The sequence below is a fragment of the Natator depressus genome, chromosome 3 (genome assembly GCF_965152275.1).
Source record: "Natator depressus isolate rNatDep1 chromosome 3, rNatDep2.hap1, whole genome shotgun sequence".
Lineage (NCBI taxonomy): Eukaryota > Metazoa > Chordata > Testudines > Cheloniidae > Natator > Natator depressus.
In genome coordinates this window covers 204,096,007-204,115,108 of record NC_134236.1, presented here as the reverse complement: position 1 = coordinate 204,115,108, position 19,102 = coordinate 204,096,007, and the positions used below count along the sequence as shown (strand labels likewise).

The 19,102-nt window shown below is 42.1% G+C and overlaps 1 protein-coding gene across 2 annotated transcripts in view; it reads right to left on the bottom strand.

Annotated features, from left to right (window-relative positions):
- Nucleotides 1–19,102, bottom strand: part of RIN2 (Ras and Rab interactor 2) — a 111,704-nt gene that overhangs the window by 59,184 nt on the left and 33,418 nt on the right. For both annotated transcript variants that reach the window (XM_074949731.1, XM_074949732.1), the window contains one exon: nucleotides 8,161–8,253. In XM_074949731.1, coding sequence (XP_074805832.1) covers nucleotides 8,161–8,217 — 57 coding nt within the window. In that variant the 5' untranslated portion in view covers nucleotides 8,218–8,253. The remainder of the gene's footprint in view (nucleotides 1–8,160; nucleotides 8,254–19,102) is intronic.

Genomic DNA, 19,102 nt, shown 5'->3' with positions numbered 1-19,102 from the left:
ATATCAGTAGTATAAGTCAGAGCAGCCTCTAAGCCAGGGGTTCTCAAACTTTTGCTGTCAGAAGGGGGTCGCGGTGCAATGAAATTACTACATGACCAAGGGAAGGGGGAACGAAGCCTAAGCCTGCCTGAGCCCTGCCGCCTTGAGTGGGGGAAAGCCAAAGCCAAAGCCTGAACCCCACTGCCCCAGGTGGGGGGACCAAAGCCGAAACCCAAGGGCTTCAGCCTCAGGCAGGGGTCCTATAACCTGAGCAGTGTTGCCCAGGGCTGAAGTCCCCACGCTTTGGCTTCGGCCCTAGGAGGTGCGGCTCAGGCTTCTGCCTCGGGCCCCAGCACATAAGCCAGCCCTGGTGACCCCATTAAAATGGGGTTGCGACCCACTTTGGGGTCCCAACCCATAGTTTGAGAACTGCTGCTCTAAGCTATTCTAACAGAATTCAGGGGCAAGCAGCACAGAATCAGGGACCTATAACCATCTCCCAGAAGTCCCGCTCCCACCACCATACACTACTGCCCTGTGTCTAGAGGAGTGCAGCCACAATGGATAATCTAATCCACTGTCTCACATAGCCCTCGGAAAGATATCCATACCATTGATTTTTACAGGTGGATCTTTCTATCCGTTAGACTGGAGCAAAAAGTCCCAGTGTTGCAGAATAGCTGCCTTTTGTCTAGACGGTTGTTGCAGGACAATTGTTAGAAAGAAAAACTATTCCTATCTTTGCATGGCAGATGCATTACAGTACCTGCTTCTGTACTGCAATGTAACTAAAAGTTCACTGTGAATTTATGAAACCTCCAAGTTGCTCATAATGCACTTCAAGGACCAACTGTAGTGGCCACCGCTGAATGTTTCCAAGGGATCACATTCAGACCTTTATCCTCCTTTTTCCATCTTAGCTATTTTAAACATTTCTAACCTGGAAAGGGAGCACGGCCTAAAAACAAGGACCAATGCTGTACTTAATCAGGAAGCAACTCCCTGCTCTTGTGCCCTTTCCCCCCAGCTTTTCCATTTTTCATTCTTTCTGGAGCCTTGCATCCTCTTTGGCATCTAAGCTTTTTCCTTCCTGTTTTGATAAGTAGAGTGCAGCAATTCTCAAAGGGCGTTCTGTATAAGAGCCTGGCCAAAAGCCAATGATGGCCGAATGCTTGAGAGTTCCTATTTGTGGACTTTTCCCAATGTCTGTATAGAACTGAAGTATTTATATACTTCAGCAACTTGCAATTTGTGCTGTGAGCCAGGAATTTCTAATATCCCCCCCTTGGGCTGGTAACATTTAATTCTGTTATGGATTAAAATCTGGTTAAGTAATAGGCAAGTCTCAGAAACTGTTTATTTCAGGGTAGACAGACAATAGATGGGTCCCTCTAAAATGTTTTAACGGTTGGGAGAGCCAACAGAGAGGAAGGATGACCTGCTGGTTAGGTACTAACCTGGGACTAGGGAGATGAAGATTCAATTCTCTGCTCTGCCAAAAAAAAAAAAAAAAAAAAAAATCTTGTGTGACCTTCAGGTGAGTCACTTAGGGCAGGTCTACACAGGGGGTAGGGAGGAGGGGGTGCGAAGGGGCAATTGCCCAGGGACCCGTGAGATTTAAAAGAACCTGGAGGCCCCTGGCCACCACCACTGCTACAGTAGGAGCGGTGGCAGCCCGGAGCCCCGGGCCCTTTTAAATCACCCAGGCGGCTTGCAGGGCTCCTATGGGCGTGAACGAGCTCTCCGGGCCCTGCACTTTGGGGGTCCCCACAGGCCGGCGCGGTCGGTCCCAGAAGTGACGAAACATCACTTCTGCCCCATGCCCCGCCCTCACCAGGGACAACCCTGGCCCTAGGGCCCAGAATTGTTCTCGGCAGGCCTGGATGTAGCTTAGGTCGACCTTTTGCGGTGTCTACACCGCACTGGGTCACCGGGAGAAACTCTCCCATTGACTTACCTTACGCTTATTGTTCTGGTGGAGTACCAGTGCTGATCCCCAGTCTGCTTCTCGTTCCAGTGGAGTACAGGAGTCAACGGGAGAGCTATCTGCAGTCAATTTAGCGGGTCTTCACTAGACCTGTTAAATCAACCCCCAGCGGATCGATCACCACAGCACTGATCCCCAGTAAGTGCAGACATGCTCTTAGTCTTTTTGTAAAATGGGAACAGTAATATTTCCCTACCTTCCTCCGTTGTGAGAATGAACACTAAAAATTGCAAGGGGCTCAGAAGCTATTACAATGGGGACCATTTCAATATTCTTGAGAAAGGACAACAAGTTCATGAAGTTTGCCATCAACACCTGCTAGGGGTTTTTTTTGTGTTGGTTTGTTGGTTAGTTTTTTTATAGTAAAAGGTACTGAAAATGGCAAGACAGTCCAGATAGATTTAAGTACATTCAGAAACTAAGCAGCAGATTAAATGAAACCTGAATAAATGTAAAATAAAATATATTAGCAAAACGTCCCTAAATTCTCCTTTGACGACAGGCTGTGAATTTGGAAGGACGTTCTGAGAAATATATCTTCGGAGTCATAATGGATATGGAAATGTCTCTGATATGCTCTCCAAACACAAAGCAATGAAAGAGTAAGTAAAATATTTGGGTGAAGTAATACAAATTAAAAAAGATAAAATAATATAGCGTTCTTTTTTAAATCTGAACTTGGAAGTGTTTTCTTGTCTAACCCATCCAGATGCAGCTAAGTTACTTAGCTGTGCTCTAATGACCTCACATATGGAGAAAGCAAAGGAAACACCCCTGTAGAGTGAAAGAAGTCACCAATACATCTGCTCTCCAACTGTACAATACAAAAGGAATGCAGTCAGCCTGAATACACAAATTGTTTGAAACTACCAAGATGTTCTAGCCTAGATCCTGAGCTACAGCCAAACTCTACTCAGCATAATTCTCCAGTGGGAATGAAAAGGTAGTTTGGGGCCACATTTCCCTCCGTCCAATCCAAGGGCCAGCCACCTACTGGTCCCTGGCAAAAATTAGAGCAGCCTTGGGGCTGTTTTTTACATTGGCTGCTAATGCCATAAGGGGACATTCTGGTAGCTAGAGATTACTAGGGCGCACACATGCCCTAATCATACCCTTTTTTGTCTAGTTACCCACATACTAGTGGGCAAGGCTGGTGCGAGATGCCTGTATCACCCAAAAATTCCCTTACATGGGGAGGGAGAGGAAAGGAGGGTGGAAATCTTCAGTGACCAGTTAAATTTATGTTACAGCTGTTTATGTTGCTATAGTGTCAAAAAGAAGCCTTAGTAAGCTGGAGAATTTGGTCTCCTAATATAATTGTCTGACAATAAGGAGGCTTGAAATAAAGGAGATAAAATGGTCCGTTTGCGTTTGTTTGTTTTAGTTACCATGAGGTCTTGCTTTGTTTGTTTCTTAGTTGAAAACAGCAATAGTTTTCAATAATTATACATAAACTAAGGAGAGCATCTCCCTTACCAAAAAAAACCAAACCCTTCATCAAGACCCGATTCAGCAAAGCACAATGCTTGTGCTTAAGTCCCACTGAAGTCAATGTAGACAATACACAGAATAGGACTCCCCTCTCCAACCTCCTAAACTCCCGGCCTCCACCATATCTGAAGATAATCTCTGCATACTCCTGAGAAATTGAGATAGTTTGATCATATTAATGAATTGCCTGGCCATTCACTCGAAATGAAAAAGACTGTTGATTGCCACCAAATAAAGACAATGGTTGGGTCTATACAAAGCAGGACATAACCAGAATGTGTTCCAAAAACTGAGAAGCTAATTCTGTCCCCAGATGAACCTGGTTATTTTTGATTGCATGAGGCTTTGCATAAGCTACCACAGGGGAAAAAGCTCTATCATTCCAATATAACTCATGCCTCATTTGTTTTCCAATGACTTGCCTAATAAGACTGTGTTAAAATAATAGACAAACAAAATCTGTGATGCATCAACTGAGCATTTCAGTGTGTAAGTATGTCATTGTAATCGTACTATGAGGCTGTCAAAGTGAAAATTAATGACACGATGCTTTGTCAACTAACATTATTAGCCCCTATGTTCTGGGGAGTCTAGGCACATCCACTGCCAGCTAAGGACTTAAAAGGAAGAATTACACTTTGGTTTTAAAACAGTTGGATAGATAAATATATATTTTAAAATGAATATGGCTGGGATTTTACAAGGAACTTAAGGTGTCCAAATCCCTTTGAAATTCAGAGGAAGATGGGCACTTAACTCCTTTAGGTTTTTTTCTTTTTAAACCCCAGGCTATAGCATTACAATTCAAACCCGACATACTAGCTAAGAAATGACTATAGAAGTTTTAACTTCTCCACGGCTGTAGTAGTTCTGATCCTATGCCATCTTGCAGGACAGACAGTGAGTAGGTTGTGTCTGACCTGCCATACCGATATGTCCCACTGCACTATTCTGGACAACCTCCACTTTCCAGCATACATATAGCGCACAGTTCCCTGAAACAGTGGCTTTTGGGAAATTTCAGAACGCCTTCTGGGAAGACTGTTTACAGTGGAGCTATTATATCAGCTATCCCCATTCATACGGACACTGGTGAGAGGCACACCATGGTTAGCTTTGCTGGAAGCAAGTCTAATCCAAACTGCTGTGTTTGTCTCTGCACCATTGGGAGCACGGAGGTTCATGGGCACGTGCAGTGTTGCTGGCATGCTAGGCATACCAAATGTCTCTTCTGTAGACAAGGCATTATGGTAGTTTCCTGGGAGGGATTCAGATTCAGACAGCAAGAGATGTTTTCAGCCTTGGTGTGGGAAGGGTCACAGCTGTGAAATGTCTGGAATGTAACCTGCTGCGGGGAAGATTAGGGTGTGACTAGAACAGATGGGGAAGGCTGGGCAACTAAGACTCAGCAGGATGGCAGCTGCCAGGCATCCGTTATGTTTTAGCTTTTTATGTATGTTAGCAGCAATGCCAGGAGAAGAGAGTCAATACCATTATTTCTGAAAGATCCAGCTCTTCAGTGTCAAGTAGCTAAGTTTGCAGTAGTATGCCAATATTCTGAGACAAAAACAATCCAAACCTATTAATTCAGCACCAACCAGCCCTCCTAGCATTTCAGTCACTACTTACAGGCCCTGTCTACATTAGGGAAAACTGTCCTTTTTTCAGCAGTGGTGTTACCAACAGTGTAAGGTGTAGCGCAGACTGGTCTGGGAGCAGAATGAAACAGAAATGCCTGTGTCTGGTCTGAACTACTGTTTACGCTGTCGGTAGAGCTGGGGCAGAATTACAGATTGTCCTAGTGGAGAGTCACTCTGTGCATACTTCTTCACTGCAGAGTTAACTCAGGCATCTAAGCAGGTGTTGCTGCAATTCCTCTCCCATCCACACAAAATCCTCTCTCCCAAGTTTAGTGGGACTTTCAATCCAAGCCAGCTGGCTCATCTGAGCCACTGGCCAAAACCCAAGTGTTGCTTTCATTTGGGTGGGTAATCCACCTACTTCACACTAAGAATGCAGGCTAAACCACTCAGTGTCCTCCAGTTCCTTCCCACAATTCCCTACCATGTGCCCAAAATGACAAACAAGTTCTCCCACAAATCACTGGGAAAGAATCTGAGCAGTTGGTGTGCACAGCATCCTAGCGACACGCATGGGGAAGCATAGCGCCAGTGTGGATGCAGTAAATAGGGTATAGCTTTGCAGCATGGCTGCTCACACCCAGGCTGAGCTACCCAGGTTCTAATCACTTGGGTTGACTTGGCAATGAAAAGGGAGAACAGAAAAGATCAAAAACTCAGCTAGGTCAAAAACTCAGCAGGATAGTTCCTGACACATGCTCCCTGGGGAGGTAAGAATTTGTAGCTGTGCACAAAGGGTGGGATTGGCGGCGGAGGGAGAGTGGGCGCAGTAGACTTTACGTTCATGGGGAGCCTAAGGATCTGTGGAAAGCTCTGGCGCATTGGTTTGGGGAATCCACAGGGTGTGCCTTCCCCAAGCCGATGCTCATGATCAGCTTAGTGGGGGTAAAAAACACTGGATCTGAAGTTAATGCTGTTGAGGAATTCAGGCACTTCCAAGGTGTATTCGGTGGGATTCTGAGGAGACCATGATGTATACAGCCGGGGCTGCACACCGTCACCCAGCTCTGAGCGGTTAGATCTCCCCTCCAAATCCACAGAACCCCAACAGGTGTCAGTGCTTTAGACAGTGTGCCAGGCTGTTGGTTCTTTTCCATCCTTCTATAAATGTCCTCCTGGCCCATTTCATGCAATTCTTACACTTTAGCTCTATTCTGCAGTGTAGAATGGAGGGGTTCATTGGCCCTTTTTATTGAAACACAGGATATCAGGACCTGTATGCCACCATGACAGCTAAAAACAGTATCCTAAGAATCAGAGTGTCACTGTATATTGTAACACTGTTTTCACTGTAATGTACAGGAGGATAATATGCAAAAGAGCAAGTATCATCAAAACCTCAGACATACACACACACACACACACACCCCCAGGAGTCAAATACATTTTCCACATCACAAACTAATGATTTTTATGTCAGCATGCAACCACCTTCTGTGTAAAAGCTTTCATCATATCCTTATCTTCAGGGGGGAAAAAGGATTTCTTAAATAAAATGAAAATATTCATATAAAATGAAATGCACTCCAGCAATACACTGCTGGTGCAACAGTGAGTTAACTAACTTGGGGCATTCTCTGCACATTAAATATACTTTTACCATACCAACTACAGTAGTAATAAAAACATATTCATAGATTCCACGGCCAGAAGGAACAATTGTGATAATTTAGTCTGACCTTGTGTATAATACAGAGGCCATAATTCCCTGAAATAGTTTCCGTTTGGACTACAGCATCTATTTTAGTAATAATCCAGTACTGATTTTAAAATCGCCAGTGACGGAGAATCCACCACAACCCTTGGCAAATTGTTCCAACGATTAATTATTCTCACTGTTAAAAATTTCCTCCTTATTTCTAGTCTGAGTTTGTCTAAGTTCAACTTCCAGCCACTAGATCTTGTTATATATTTGTGCATCATGGGGGTAAATTAATGTTGCTGTGAGAATTTTAACTGTTCCAATTTTGTGACTGTTGTGTTGAAATTTGCTGTCTTAATGTCACATGAAAAATGGCTGTTGCATTTAATTCCCTTGTTTTTATTTACAAATATATAACTCAGGGGAGTGGAAGAAAGAAAAATCCTGATTGTAGGACTGTGGTGTTATACAATTATTCCATAGTGTTGCAGGTGAGCATGTAGTTTAAACTTAGTACATTATTTAACAGTAAATGCATGAACCCCACTTTTTCAGGTCGCTTTTAACTGGGTGTTTTAAAATATGGTCTCAGAATTAACACAGCTATCCCTCACTGAGGACTAGCCATGTATGAAATCCAGAATTTTAAAAGTCCAGTCATTTGAGTTTATCAGTACATTAAAAAAAGTCTTAAATATCTGCTTAAATTAGAAAAATAATACATTTTTTCATGCTCAGGTAACTCAAAAACCATTAAAGAGTTTTTCTACGAGTTTTCATAAAATAATCTATGGACTGAAACTAAGCACAGAAAGATTCAACCAAAGGGAGAATTTTTTCAGAAAAATTATGAACAAAGCAAAATCAGGAGTTAGAATGAAAAAAGTCAAGGTTGTCTTGCAACTTTAACGACAGCAATACCTGCTGTACGAACTAACTATAAGAACATGTGATATGTGTGTGTGTGTGTGTGATGTATATTGTCAGTAGCAGCTGCCGGGAAAGCCACGAGACACCTTTACACAGAATGTATCATTATATACAGTATATAGCAAAAACATACAAATGAAAGGACTGGACTTTAAATCAGACCTCAAAACTTGTAAAATGAGACACACAGTAAGATGCTTACCAATTTACAAATAAAGCTCTCTACATATCAATGGCTGTTTGGCATATTCTGCAGTATCAGTTTCACATAAAGCCATGTGCTTTGTGTTTGTATTTGTCTGTTCAATTACAAAATCCTCAACTGCTGGAAGACAGGATAAACTTCCAACTGTGCAAAGGCAAGTTCTCGCAGCATAGCTTTGTAAAAGCACCAAGGTTCTCTGCAGCTGGTAGTGAGATTATAAACAGCCATACTTTTCAAAGTAAATGTGTCCTCCTAATTATTGAAGTAAATCAGATCTTCCTTTTACCTTAAAGAAACTTCCTCTCTTTTCCAGACAACGGGCTTCCATTGTCACAGACGACATCTACCCTGGGAAGACTCCACTGAACGTCTTGAACTCCTAAAAGTAGAGACATTTTTAATGGTTAGTCCAGTCTGTAGGAAATTCCTTTCTAAGCCACAGGAACAGTCACAACAACAGTGCTGCCAAGATCTTTTTCCGTCAACAACATAGTGCCATTGATTTCCCACCAAAGCCCTTACATATCCTTTTTGTCTATTATTTCCTATAAATTGCACTGCTTCAAAAGACAGCTACTAGGAGTTCCGTTTTCCCCCCCTTCCCCTTCACAACTGATCCTGTAATGCTCTCTGAGAGGATTTTAATGCACTCATTAAAAAAGAATGCTAAAACATAATGATTGCTTTGTTTGTTTGCTTGACCTCAGTCTGAAGTACAAATAGAACAAATGTTAGATGTCACCACAATCTGCTCCCAAAGATTACAGCTTTAATGTAGCTGATCAGAGAAAAAAATATCACCAGCAAGGGACAGAGAACAAGTTACTGTAAATGTAAGAGGGGGGAAAAATCCTACTGTAACACGGTGAAGTAATCATTAACCTTTCTGACCCTTGCATCAGCGAAATGTATATGGGGGGTGCAATTACAAAGATATCGCCTTTTTCCATAGCAATTACAAAGATATCACCTTTTTCCATAGCTAAATAAAATGTGATTCACTATCCAGAAGAATATAATGATTGCACAAACATATCTATACTATATGCATGTATCCACAAATATATTTAGCTGATTAGCAATGTTTAAAAAACATCTCAATTGACTCAGGTTTGTATTTCCTGCAAACATAGTCCTGAATTAAACAAAGGCCAAAATCTGCAGTCGTGAGTCATCATTTTTCACTGTAAGTTAAAAACTCATTCTCCTCCCCCGGCCCATCCCTTCATTAAATTACATTAGTTTATTATGTTGGAGTTTTCACCTAATTATTGCACCAAATCTTGGATGTGCAAAATGTACCACAGAAAATGTGAAGCTTGTTTGGATTGTTTCGATGCACTCAGTGAAAAACTGAGTGCATCGAATAGCTGCAGTTTAAGTCTGAGTGAAAGTAGCAGCTGAGCCAAAAATGTCTGCTTGAAAAAAACCAAAACAGACACTCTTGCTTTCCTTTATTGGCATTATTAGAAGGACCCAAAAAGGGCAAAGACCAAGGTCAAGGACGAAGGAGGAGTTAAAAAAAATAATAAATGGGTGACGGAAAACAGTGGAGAAGCAAAAGAAAAGACCTACAAAAGAATGAGAGGTAAAACTATGAGCTAGAAGAGGAGAGAGGGATAAAACAGAAGATTTTCTTTCATTTTAGCATGTAGCAGGAAGCTTACCATTCGCCCTACTCTGAACCTGTGCCCATTACTAGAGCTAATCTGAAAGTGCAGAACATTAGAAAAGGTGACCATTTTTCACTTACAAGGTGTGGCCAGAAAGAAAAGTAGAAGAGCTGGGAAACTCATGAACAAACCTGTTTTCAAGAGACTTTCAATCTGATTTTGCAGACTGCAGAGGTTCAGATAAGAATCTGGAATTCTGTACGCTTAACCAAACTGAACACAAACTCCACTGGTTTACCAGAGTACCTTTACACTTCGAAGTGGAGGTGTAAATTCCAGCGGAAGGAGACATACCCATGTTAGCTCTGATCTATTTTTAGCACGGTAGCTTGAAGTATAGCCACAGCAGCATGAATACCGGGAGGGGCTAGCTGCCCTACTATGCGCCTAGTGTCTTGGATGGGGCGGTACTTGGGAAGGTTGTCCCCTCCCACCACTTGTGCCACCATGGCTACACTTCTGTTTTTAGCATGCTAGCTCAATCAGAGCTGGCATGGGCACATCTCCTTGAGCTGGAATTTACACGTCCAGCTTGCACTTAGACATACCCCCAGGAGTAGTTAGAAGCAGGTACTCTCTTTAAGAGACGTGGTCAGCTTTTCTAATTTTAAGAGATTTAAGTTTCTGACAAGAGCTCTCTTTAAATAGTAGGGCCTGATTTGTTTCAATTTATTTATATTTCCTGGCTGATGCTAATAAGGGTCTTTTTCAGTAAGGAACGAAAGAGTGATACTTGGACTAATCACTTAATCTCTCTGTGCCTCAGTTCCCTATCTGTAAAATGGGAATAAAACCTCTTCCCTTCTCCCACCCTCTTCTCCATTTAGATAGTAAGAGACTGCCCCCAAAGAGTTTACTATGTTCATGTACAGGTTTCAGAGTGTTAGCCGTGTTAGTCTGTATCAGCAAAAACAACGAGGAGTACTTGTGGCACCTTATAGACTAACAAATTTATTTGGGCATAAGCTTTTGTGGCTAAAACCCACTTCATCATTAACACAGGAGGGTTCTGGTCGCAGCTGGGGCTGCTAGGTGCTACTGTAATGCTAACACCACCACCACCCCACACACATACACATCCCAAAAGTGTTTAGAAGCTTTGGAGGAAAGATCAGCCCCCAAGGTTTTGGTCATGCTTTGTCTCCAAGCAGGAGTCTGGGAGCTCCATGAAGCACAGAAGGGAGTTCTCAACTCTCCCATCCACCCTTCAATGCCCCAGGACTCCTCTTGCTCTCAAGCTCTGCGTAGGGATCCCAGTAAAGAGAGAGATTCTTCCAACCTCCAATTCAGGGGCTTGCCTTCACTAGTGAGTTAACACAAGATATAGTTCAAGTGTTCTCTCTAACTTGGCCCCTATGTACGCATGCAGACTCATCACTTGTGTGTACTGGCTGTAGTAAGACTAGTTGGTTGGCACGACCATGTGTGCAGGGCAGACCTTGAGTCAGCTTCTCGTGAGAGCTGCTAACTTGATCTGTATGTAGTGTGGATGCAGGCTAGCACCACTACACAACAATCAAGAGCTGTTCATCCTCCAATACCTTCCCACAACCACTAGGATCCCTTCCCTCTGTCCTTTTCTTGCAATCTACCTCTTTTCTGGTTTTCTGACAACATCCCCAAAGACGACAGCACCACAACTTGCAGCCCGCTCGCTAGAGGCAGACACCAAGGCTACCAGGGACTATAAATTTGGGAGGAAGAACAGAAGTGGCAAGCTCTACAATGAGATTTCTAAGAAGCTCACTGAGCTGAGAATCTAACATATGGGACCACAGCACAGGAAGAATACCAAAGGGGTTTAGATGCTCTACGAAAAGGCCACAGATCATATCCCAGGCTGGTAATTCCCTGCTGATGTGCTCATATTATGAGGTGAACTGCGCCATTACCAGTGCCCCAAGTACAGACCCCAATTTCACTCCAAAGGGTTTTAGGGCTTCTGTCAGAAAGGTGGATCAAGCGGAAGAGCATGATCTGGGGCATGTTTGCAAGTTCCACCTCAGTCATCCCCACAGCAGTGCATTAGACAGGAAGTGCAAATGAGGACCAACTAACTGCAAAACTGACTAAGCATCAGATCCTCTGCTGGCACTGACTGCAATGGAGCTACACCCATTTACAGCAGCTGAGGATTTGGCCCAAAGTACATAAACTGAAATCAAGCAAATATTTATTTCCTCACTATCTTCCTTCAGTTACAGGCATCTTAGGCAGTTCTCTGTAACAATCATAGGTAAAAAGAAATTAAGACAGAAATGCAATTTCCAAGTTGATGATGTCCCTTTAAAAGACAGCATCAAATTCATCCCCCATGCAACACCACAAACTTCAAGAGCCGTACACTGGGGATTTATGAGCTATGTAATTTAATTACACATCCCTCTCCACACATTCACATAAAACCGTGTCATTAATAACTTCATTTGTAAGAAACAGCCCTTTCACAGGAAATCTAATCTTCAGTTTTACTGTACATGATGTATATCTGCATACAGCAGTGGTATTACCAAATAAGACGAAGCCAAGATTTTTATTTTTAAATTAATTTTACTATTGCCACTTGTAGAAATGAAAAGTATGTTATAAAATTTCAATCACACACAAAACAAATACATTATGTTACAAATACTAAGAAAAAGAGCAACATTTACAGTGTGAAGATCTATAAACTATTAAGTCTAGCAGCGCAGGTGTTAGATTCAGCATCAATAATAAATAGCATCTGGAAAACCGCATCCTTTTCTTGTTGGGTATTTCAAGGCTGTATACGTTTGCATGGCTGCTATTGTTACTATTATTTGTATTAAAGTAACACAGAGGCCTCAACTGGGATCACGGTCCCATTGTGCTCAGCACTGTACAAACAGTACTCCAGAGATCTTACAGTCTAAACAGACAAGACAAAGGGAGGGAGGAAACAGAGGCAGGAAATGACTTACCTTACCCAGGGTCACACAGCAAGTAAATGACAGCACTGAGAACAGAACCCAGCTCTCCCAACTCCCAGTCTAGTGTGCTATCTATTAGGCTGTTACTGCATCCCTATAATATCCAAATTTTGTTGATTTACTTTATTATATGTATTTCAGGATTCAACTACTGAATTGCTACAGAGAGAGCCTCACTGCGGTAAACCAATATCAAAGAAATTGATCACCTCTGCTTTCAGAGACTTTATAATAAACAAATTCCCAGCAAGGTAGCTGATATCTTAAAGTGTACAGGAAAACCCAAGATCAAACTCAGTTGATTCTTCAACATTTCCCCCAAAAAACTGACTCAAAAACCTTCTGCTAAACCAATTACAGTACTCTTAATTCCTCTTCCACAACAGTCCCTTAACCTCTTTAGAAGATCTTTCTAAATAATAAATAATAATGTATATTTCCTTTTGTGCTTCACATTAAAACAGAACTTTTCAGCTCCAAATATGCCTCTCTATTCAAGATCCAGCACGAAGTGCAGCTTTATACATCAGCCAAACCCTAGTTTCTGTGAAAAACACAGACTACTTAAATTACATCCTTTCCTCCTCTAAAATATCCTGTTTCATCTCCCCAGTTGCCAGAGAAAGAAACAGCTTCATCTGTCCAGAGTAAGCTCCATGCATACTCTAGCATTTCACAATGAACTGAGCCACACTTGATCACACACTCATTTACTCAAATAAAGGTGTAAAACAGGCTGAAGTAGGTAAAGAACAAAAGCCTTCAGTTTAGCAGTGGCAACTGCCTTTCTCCTAAAAGGACAGCACATATGGAACCATATAACCAGGAGATTAGGAAAGAAGTCTCACGAATTCTGGAAATAAAGCATAAGTTTTCAACAGACAGTAATTAATCATTGGAACAACTGCATAACAATTTTAAAATCAAAATTAGATGATTTTCTAAAAGATCTGCTCTAGGACTTATTTTTTGGGAAGTTCCATGGCCTGTGTTATACAGGAGGTCAAACTACATGATCACAGTGATCCCTTCTGGCCTTGGAATCTATGAATCAATATTTTAGTGCCACACTCTGAAAACCCACAAGAAAGGTAACAGCCCTCTGGCTTTTCTTATCAACAGGTAAATGTAACAAGAGAAAAAGGTTCCCTCATTAAATCTTAGCCTCTTATTTTACGGTATGTCCACACTGCAATCAAAGGTATGATTCTGCAGCTCGTGTAGGCATACCCTCACTAGCTTTAGTCTAGCTAGCGTGGCTAAAAATAGCAGTGAAGGTGCAGTCTTCAGCCCTGGCTTGAAATGCAAGTATGTACCCATGGTTCCAGGTGGGCTTTTTCACCAGACCCTGAAGCCCACCACTACCTCTTCAGTGCTATTTTTAGCCACACTAGCTAGACTGTTGAGCCTATGCAAGCTGCAATCCCACCACCGATTTGCAGTGTAGACATAGCCTTAGAGACAGAGTGCAAAAAAAGATTTGGAAAGTTTCTTAACTAGTGAAAAACATTCACACCCATATCCTAAAAAATGGCTCAATGGATTTTAATGAAACTTTAAAAAAAAAAAACGTAGTGCTAAAATGAAGCAAGAGAAATTTTGGCTAAAATGCTGATGTACAGAGAGAGTTGTAAGAACAGAAGTGCTATGGTGACCTAAGGCCCCAATTCAGCTAACCACTAACAGCTTAACTTTAATCACGTGCTTAAGTCCCATTCACTTTAATGGGACTTAAACCTACGCTTACACATTTTGCTGCTTTGGGGGCTGAGTGATAGCACTGCTACCACAATTCTACAACAATAATTTCATCCAGGAATTAGAGGACTTGCATCTCCACCCAGGAATCAGGTAAGATGTCAGTGATAACGTCTGCCTCTGTTTTTCAGGAACCAACAGCTCTATGAGTTACAATGCAGCTAATGCACTGCATACTTTCACAAACACGAAACCAGCAAAGTTACCGATGCTACCTTCCAGCTGGGTAGACAAAAGGTACGGACACAGATAGTTCCCATTACTTACAGTTACACACAAAATGCTGTTCTGCTGTGAAAAACGCCATTGTGCAATTCTGTTTATTGTATCTCTCTACTTTCCAGATTAAATGTACTCTGTTTGAAACACTCAGTTTTCTTCTCTTAATTGCCAACCTCATAAACTCACTCTGAGATCTGAAAGTCAAACTGGGATTTTCCCTGTGTGAGCATCATCCTCAGTAATAGAGATTCTGCTGGTCAAACCATCTCCTCAGTTATACCTGTGCAATTCCCTTGTCTTCAAACATACCCTGAGGAACATATGTGCAGACCCAGTCATGGTTCAGCTGAATATGACACAGATGTATGAATGTAGGGCATGTAGGAATGAAATCAGGAGGGCCAAATCGCACCTGGAGCTGCAGCTAGCAAGAGATGTCAAGAGTAACAAGAAGGGTTTCTTCAGGTATGTTGGCAACAAGAAGAAAGCCAAGGAAAGTGTGGGCCCCTTACTGAATGAGGGAGGCAACCTAGTGACAGAGGATGTGGAAAAAGCTAATGTGCTCAATGCTTTTTTTGCCTCTGTCTTCACTAACAAGGACAGCTCCCAGACTGCTGCGCTGGGCATCGCAACATGGGGAGTAGATGGCCAGCCCTCTGTGGAGAAAGAGGTGGTTAGGGACTATTTAGAAAAGCTGGACGTGCACAAGTCCATGGGGCCGGACGAGTTGCATCCGAGAGTGCTAAAGGAATTGGCGGATGTGATTGCAGAGCCATTGGCCATTATCTTTGAAAACTCGTGGCGAACGGGGGAAGTCCCGGATGACTGGAAAAAGGCTAATGTAGTGCCAATCTTTAAAAAAGGGAAGGAGGAGGATCCTGGGAACTACAGGCCAGTCAGCCTCACCTCAGTCCCCGGAAAAATCATGGAGCAGGTCCTCAAGGAATCAATCCTGAAGCACTTACACGAGAGGAAAGTGATCAGGAACAGTCAGCATGGATTCACCAAGGGAAGGTCATGCCTGACTAATCTAATCGCCTTCTATGATGAGATTACTGATTCTGTGGATGAAGGGAAAGCAGTGGATGTATTGTTTCTTTGACTTTAGCAAAGCTTTTGACACGGTCTCCCACAGTATTCTTGTCAGCAAGTTAAAGAAGTATGGGCTGGATGAATGTACTATAAGGTGGGTAGAAAGTTGGCTAGATTGTCGGGCTCAACGGGTAGTGATCAATGGCTCCATGTCTAGTTGGCAGCCGGTGTCAAGTGGCGTGCCCCAGGGGTCGGTCCTGGGGCCAGTTTTGTTCAATATCTTCATAAATGATCTGGAGGATGGTGTGGATTGCACTCTCAGCAAATTTGCGGATGATACTAAACTGGGAGGAGTGGTAGATACGCTGGAGGGCAGAGATAGGATACAGAGGGACCTAGACAAATTGGAGGACTGGGCCAAAAGAAACCTGATGAGGTTCAATAAGGATAAGTGCAGGGTCCTGCACTTAGGACGGAAGAACCCAATGCACAGCTACAGACTAGGGACCGAATGGCTAGGCAGCAGTTCTGCGGAAAAGGACCTAGGGGTTACAGTGGACGAGAAGCTGGATATGAGTCAGCAGTGTGCCCTTGTTGCCAAGAAGGCCAATGGCATTTGGGGATGTATAAGTAGGGGCATAGGGAGCAGATCGAGGGACGTGATCGTTCCCCTCTATTCGACATTGGTGAGGCCTCATCTGGAGTACTGTGTCCAGTTTTGGGCCCCACACTACAAGAAGGATGTGGATAAATTGGAGAGAGTCCAGCGAAGGGCAACAAAAATGATTAGGGGTCTGGAACACATGACTTATGAGGAGAGGCTGAGGGAACTGGGATTGTTTAGTCTGCGGAAGAGAAGAATGAGGGGGGATTTGATAGCTGCTTTCAACTACCTGAGAGGTGGCTCCAGAGAGGATGGTTCTAGACTATTCTCAGTGGTAGAAGAGGATAGGACAAGGAGTAATGGTCTCAAGTTGCAGTGGGGGAGGTTTAGGTTGGATATTAGGAAAAACTTTTTCACTAGAAGGGTGGTGAAACACTGGAATGCGTAACCTAGGGAGGTGGTAGAATCTCCTTCCTTGGAAGTTTTTAAGGTCAGGCTTGACAAAGCCTTGGCTGGGATGATTTGATTGGGGATTGGTCCTGCTTTGAGCAGGGGGTTGGACTAGATGACCTCCTGAGGTCCCTTCCAACCCTGATATTCTATGATTCTATGTAACAGGGGGCATAATTTGGCTTACAGAACCCGGATTCCTTGTGAAAATCCATGAGAAGGAAAGAAAACAGTTTGGCTCTCAGATCCTGGGGTGAGATTACAGGACTAACAGTTAAAAACAAAACAAACTTTGCTAAGTAAGTTGATTGGATCAGGAAGTTACTGAGAAAAACATTAAGTGTGGAAACTTATGTTTAGGTCACGAAAAGAGCCATAAAATCATATTGAAGCTATACAGTAAACAGAGATAAGGGTTTATATTTATTTTTTTAAAAGGCATTTATATGGACATTCATCTTTTTTTAAAAAAAAGAGAGTCTGAAAAAACCTCATGAAAGGGTAAAACACAATTTACTCACATATTTGAGTATCATCTCTGCAGGCTTACTTTTGTGTTGGGTAGTAAGTAGCCAAAAGAAAAGGTCAGGCCTTTTAAAGAGAGTGGTTATAATGATCTGATTTGTTCTGGGTGTTGGTATGCTATATACAATTAAGCATTTATTACATTATATGTAATGAATGCATATTTATTATATTTTTAAAATTGATTGTCAGTTAAATATGATTCTGCTGTCATACCAGTTTTTGCCCAGGGCAACTCCACTGATTTCAGTGAAGTTACCGCCATATAAAATTGGTGGAACGCAGCAGAGAATCAGGCCCAGGATGTCTACAATTCCTCCTTTTCCTCACTCAAACAGGCACTTTACACATTCAGATCAGGTGTAAAGGCAGCCTGAGAGTAAAGAAGCCTGAAACTAGGTGCAACTATAATTCACTCCACCTTTCTGGCCCTTGTACATGGCTAAGCAATGTCAAGAGATTCTTAGTGTAAATGAGAATTCAGGCCAAAAAATATTTTTGCTCATATTATGGAATGATTGCAAAGCAGAAGTTTAAAAGCCAAGGCATGCAAATAAAAGTTAAGCACACGCTTGAATGTTTTGCTGAATCAGTGCCTAAAACCAGATATTTCTAATTTCAGTGCAGAGTGAAAAGAAAAGGAGTACTTGTGGCACCTTAGAGACTAACCAATTTATTTGAGCATAAGCTTTCGTGAGCTACAGCTCACCTGAATTTTTCTACCTCAAGTGAGAGGACTGGTGCCCCTACCATCCATGCTGACTACAATCTCAAAGTGCTATCTAGGCCTTATCTACACCAGAAAATGTGGTTGTTTTAACTATGGTGGTCAGGGGTCTGAAAAATCCACACCCCTGATCAGCATAGTTAAGCCAATCTACAGCCCCATGTAGTCAGTGCTAGGCCAATGGAAGAATTCTTCTGTCGACCTAGCTACCGACTCTTGGGGAGATGGATATGTTGACTGGAGAATCCCTGCCATCAGCATAGGTTGGGTCTACACTGAAGCACTACAGGGGCTCAGCTGTGCTGCTGTAGCACTTTAAGTGTATAGGAGCCCTTAGTTATGCAGGAATGTTGGAGGAGGAGGAATAGCAGATTAGAATGATCTGCTTTAAGTCTTGTTCCAGGAATTCATGCAACACATTAATTATATAAAATATATTAATAAGGAATGCAACAAAAAGGTGGTGAGTTAGTTTGTTAAAAAAAACTAATCTATTTAACCGTGTAAATGTGTTGTTTAAGAAATACAAATTTAGTCTTAATCTGAACATATCTGCATATCTTTTGAAAGCTACAAATACTAAAACTGGCTGTTAAGAGGTTTTTTAATTAAAAATGTAATATTAATAAAAGGCAAAGTCCACTAAGTTCAGAGATTTTTTTTTTAATTTCAAATGCTTCCAAAAACCAGTCAAATCCTTTGGTTCTCTTTTCCAACAACAATCAACAATGAAGCAGTTGTCACACTGCAGTTGTGAAATGGTGTTCAATTTAATAATCTTTTCAATGAAGAGTGTTAATGAAGACCAGTGGAAGCTCCCTTGGTGCCATGGAAACAATGCCTATCAATAGGCTTGGAACGATTAGATCTTTATTGATAAAGGTCAGTAAATATCCACTTCATTGTACATACACAAACCAACAAAAAATATTTCCATCAATAATACTTGAAATTTACAGATAGGCAAAGAAAGAAAAATGATGCTTCTGACTTCATGGAGCTATGCCATTTTATACCAGCTGAGGTTTTGGCCCATTTTGTGGGACAGAGACACACCAGAACAACAGTATTGCATAAAGCTCTAATAATTTCAGTTAAATTACATACACATGAGCAGTATTATCTAATTATACTGAACATGTAGTTTATATTACCTGTGTCAACCTACCTAACCCTGGCTAGTTAGAAAATGTGTATTCTCCTGAGTAGGAGACCCACCGGTGAAAAATGTTAGCTTGCTAACGCCACACAGCTCCTGATCCAAAGCCCATTTAAAAATCACTAGA